The sequence below is a fragment of the Euphorbia lathyris genome, chromosome 5, assembly GCF_963576675.1.
Source record: "Euphorbia lathyris chromosome 5, ddEupLath1.1, whole genome shotgun sequence".
NCBI lineage: Eukaryota > Viridiplantae > Streptophyta > Magnoliopsida > Malpighiales > Euphorbiaceae > Euphorbia > Euphorbia lathyris.
In genome coordinates, this window is record NC_088914.1 from 10,192,491 (window position 1) to 10,197,354 (window position 4,864).

General features: G+C 38.9%; 1 protein-coding gene across 1 annotated transcript; it reads right to left on the minus strand.

Annotated features, from left to right (window-relative positions):
• Positions 1 to 1,272: 1,272 nt before the first annotated feature.
• On the minus strand, positions 1,273 to 4,864 carry LOC136230753 (uncharacterized). Its single transcript, XM_066019916.1, has 3 exons — positions 3,126 to 4,864; positions 2,945 to 3,026; positions 1,273 to 1,717 (listed from the first exon to the last, which is right to left on the minus strand). Exons 1-3 carry the CDS (start codon positions 3,875 to 3,877, stop codon positions 1,508 to 1,510), a joined length of 1,044 nt encoding a protein of 347 aa, XP_065875988.1. The 5' UTR covers positions 3,878 to 4,864; the 3' UTR covers positions 1,273 to 1,507.

Here is a 4,864-nt window from a genome sequence, read left to right on the forward strand (position 1 = left end):
CGCTCGAAAAGGAGCCAATGGTGCCTGCAAAGAGAGCTGGTGGTGCTACTGAACAAGGCCAGATGTTAGGAGGTTAAAGGTTGTGCCTACCCCAACCACTAAGAAGGGCCCATAAGTGGTTCATGCTATTCCGAAGAGTCCCACGGTACCTGTTCTCTGCCCAAAAAGGGCCAACAACGGGTCATGCTACCCAGAAGGGATGGTGTCTTTCGTTACCTGGAAGAGTCCCTATAAATTATCTTGATTCGAAAGGTGATATTGATCTACGTACAAGGGAAATATTCCCTAGAGTAACAACAAATCATTTGGGAAAAATATAACTTAATTGGTGTTGTTTAAATAAGAAATGTTATATATATAAAAAGACATTAAATAATATCTGTGCAAATCAATAAACTTCCCCTTCTTTATATATATGATTTTCAGAAATCACATAAATTTCTCGAACTTTAATTGAGTATGGTCATCAATTAATGAACACAACCATATTTCTACATTCATCAAAAAGTGCAGTCAATTCAAGTCAAGGGAAATTCATCAGCATAAATTAGGCTATAATTAATAGTTTTAGAAAAACCAACACCTGTAAAAGGTCAAGTAAGCAATTGATTAAGTTACACAAGTTTATCCCCATATATCAATGTCCAATTAGGGGTGTTGATTCACATTATCGTCCAATTAGGGATGTTGATTCAAATTATCGTATCATATAATTGTATTATATTTTCTAATATATTACATATGATTATATATATATATATTATAGAAATACGATAAAAATAGTAATCGTGCCAATCTTGTTCTCTTTAGATCTATGTTATCATATTTCAGCATAGTGGCGGAGGGAAGTAGACCTTTCTATTAGTCGTGTTAATCTTACTGTCTCTTTAGATCTACGTTACCATACTTCAATATAGTGGGAGGAAGAGGTACATGGACAAAAGGTCTGTTGCACTTCTAGCCACCAGAATCCACCTTGACAAAGGTGATTTGGCCGTGGGAGGTACACGGTGCACTTCTAGCCACCAGAATCACCCAGTGATTCTAGACGGCCCTTCGCCCCAGGCTCTGCCACTGACCCCTTTCACCCTTTTCACTAGCTCCGCCACTGCTTTAGTAAAGCATCGGACTTTAGCTTTGCCCAAGATCATCGGCTTGTTGTCTCTACTTTTAGCAGCAAATATATGAACTTTTACCTTCTTTTTCTGTTTTTCTGTTTTTACACTTTCTGAGTATGTTTTTCAAATAATAAGAAATCAAACAGAAAAAAACATTGCTGAAGATTAAGTAGTAAAGAAGATGAGCTGCATATGTACAATATGGCTAGATAACAGAAAGAATGCTTGATTGAAATGGGGACCCCAAATAGAGGAAAACAACCCCAGAAATATATTTTCAGAATTCAACTCATAAAATAAATCCATAAGTAGAAAGATATATCAGGAAAATGCAACGAAAAGATCGGTTATCGTTACATGGTACATGTCGAGACAAGTGCAATGGTGTGCTACCAGCAAATGGAAGGCAACTTGAAGGAGAAGGAAGACGGCAAATGGCCCGTTCTCCTTATATAATCAGCCCTTTCGGCTGTCTGAACAGCTTTCTCGTTCAGTTTGGCCTCTGCATTCGCTCGCTTCTCTTCAGCTATTCTTTTTGTTGAGGCTATTTTGCTCGCTAACTTTTCTTGCGCACGTGCTTTTATTCTCTCAGCCTTCACCTATGTTTATAAGATGCAAGCAGATCAGTTAGACAGCTGAATTTTCATCCACAATGCAGATTACTTGTCGATGATCGCGGTTTAACACGTTCTTTCAATCATTACTCTGGAACAGGACTAAGTAATAGGATCATATATAGCACAGACGGATAAATTTGCAGCCTATCTAACAGTTTTTCTCGTGCTTCTGTCAATTTAGTTCAATTGCATTGAAGCATAATCAAATGTAATCGTTACAGACCTTTACGACTTTAAGACGGAAACTCATAAGATTAAGCCAGATATATGCTAATGCAAGTACATATGATTATCGAAAGACCTCTAGATTAGGAGTATAAACCTTTTCAAATACTGATTTAGCGAATTGTCTATGCGACATTCGGAACACGGAAACACTAACCAATTATTGACTTTAGGAGGCAATGCAGATCAATAATTTGACAAAAAAAAGGGGACAAAATGGGGCTGGGATTCCCCATCCCCGTGGTGACCCACCCCAACGGGAATCCTCAATAAGATCCCCATGGGTGGGGATAATTTTGTTCCCCGTGACGAGGACGGGGCGGGGATGAGGAAAGGTATCCCCTGCGGAAATCCCCATCCCCACCCGTTATTCCCCATCGTAATTGATTTTTTTTTTATAATTTTAACAACATTTTAATTAGGTGATTGGTTGTTTTCAATTTTTAGTTTTTTATGGTTTGGAAAATTTGAGAAGCATTGTTAATACTTGGTAAGGGCAGTCCGATGCACTACGCGTCCCCGCAAAGCGAGGGTCCGAGGAGGGGTCCCACCACAAGGGTGTATTGGGGCAAGCGTTTCCCCTGCCAATTTTTTTTTGGCAAGAGGCCGCTCCCAAGACTCGAACCCCTGACCTCTCGGTCACACGACAACAATGTTTACCGTTGCGACAAGGCTCGCCCTCACTGATTGGTTGGTTGTTAGTAATATTAGCTACTATTTCTTAAACATTTTAGTCTTCACGGTTGTTTTTTTCAACATAAATGGTGATTCCCCGCAGGGAACGGGGATAAGGTTTTTGGAACATCTGTAAACGGGGAACGAGGATCCCGTGGGGACGGGGATAGGGATAAATTAGTCCCCGTTTAGCTCGCGGGGACAGGGAATCCCTGACTAATCGGGATGGGGGTGGGAAATTCCGCGCCCCACCCTACTCCGTTTACATCCCTACAAACTATCAATTAGCAATCTAAGTATAATAAGTACCTCCAGTTTCTTCATCTCCATTTCTGCTCTCCTTTTCTCATGATTTTCCCAGGCTTGTATTTTTACTTCTTCACGCTTATACCTACATACACAACGAGAAACCAATCTTAATAAACAAAAACAAAACTTAAATGCAAATGCAAAATCAAACCCACTTTACAAAAGAGTCATAGCAATTCACCTAGCCATATATTTTGCTCGCTCCGCCTCATCCCAAGCAATGGCTCTTGTTTCTAAAGGATTCGGATTTGTTGCTTCATCTAAATTCTTACTCTCAGGCACCTTAGAACCAGCCTCACCTCTGTTTTCAGTGGTTGGATAGCCCTGATCAGAGCATTGCAGCCCATGTTGACACCTCATTGGAGTGGAAGATCCGGAAGAAATAGGGCTCCTTGCTACCGGAGTTCCAGCTCTAATAGGAGTTGCTGTTCTTGAAGGCTCTTGGCTCGCAATTGGGGTCATTTCAGTCCCCATATCCCTAACACATATTGATCTAATAGCAGAGGCAGTAGAATTCATCACTGGTTTATTAACCCTCCATACAGTTGATGATACATCACAATCAACCTTTTTGGTCTCCATTGAAGCAGGGATTCCCTTTGCTTCTTCTCCTTGAACAACATCATCTTCTCCACTTGAATACTCTTGTTCCTGCTGTGGTACTGGAGCTATCAATCTCCTATCATCAGCATTTGAGTTTCTAGGTTGAGAGTTATTCTTATCTCCTCCTCTAGACAACCCCACTAACCATTTCTGTGCATCATCCCATTTAGATGGTGTTGGTTTACCTAAAGCTGTTCTAGGATGTGAACTTCTGTTAGCACCACCACCACCATTACTACCTTTATGAAACTCAAAACTTATACCATTGCCTGTAGAAATCTCCTGAATTGGTCCATGGTTATAGCACCCTTTATCCTCTACAGATCTCATTCTCCTCAAAGAACAATATGTGATGTGACCACTAAAACCAGAACCCACTTAAGCCTAATTCACAATCCTCCCAGATCTCAAGGCAAAAAAAAATAAAAATAAAAAACTGGTCCAGATCCTATATCCTTGAAATCTAAACCTATATAGCTACTTTAAATCCCTAAATGGACCAAGATTCATTCCCCCAAAATTTACTTACTTGCTCCAAAGCCTTTCCTTGGCAGTTAGAACTTCTCTGGTGCATATTATCAAACACCTAACATGCATTAAATATCACAGTATAGAGACCACACTAAACACCAAATTCAATCAAACAAAAATCATAATATCTCTCATAAGTACTGAATAGAAGCAATGGACCCATGTGCAGTATAAATCCAAATAGAGTTAATTAACTTCCCAGATTAATTGAAACCTAAATGACCCACTTACCATAAAAGAGTACAGAGAAATAAATGAGTAGATACAAAAACCAATAATGAAATGCCTCAAAACTAAAAGGCAGAAAACATATAATTGTGCATTAAATAAAAAAGAACAGAAGCCATCAAATCAAAGCTTCATCATTGTGTAAAGCCACAAAGAAGAGCAGAAGCAGAACAGGGAAAGAAACAAATTATGTTTTAGGGTTTTTGCAGGTAAAAAAAAATCTAATCTTCAAGGAATAATACCTTAAAACCATTAATTTTTGACACTATCTAGCAGGAGACAGAAGCCACAAATGGGAAAGTTCAGATCCATTACGCATTAAAATACTAAAAGTAAAATTAATAAACAAATAACCACAGCCAACATGAATTCCAGTAAAAAACAGAAAAATCATACACAAAAGTATAAAATGCACATCGAAACTTGTGTAACAGTGTTCACTTTCATACTGATAATTTTCTTTTTAGAAAAAATAAAAATCAAATCTTTTTCACCACAGAAGGAATCCATGGCGGTTGAGAGAGAGAGGACAAGGACCAAGGAGAGTTAATTTTTTCG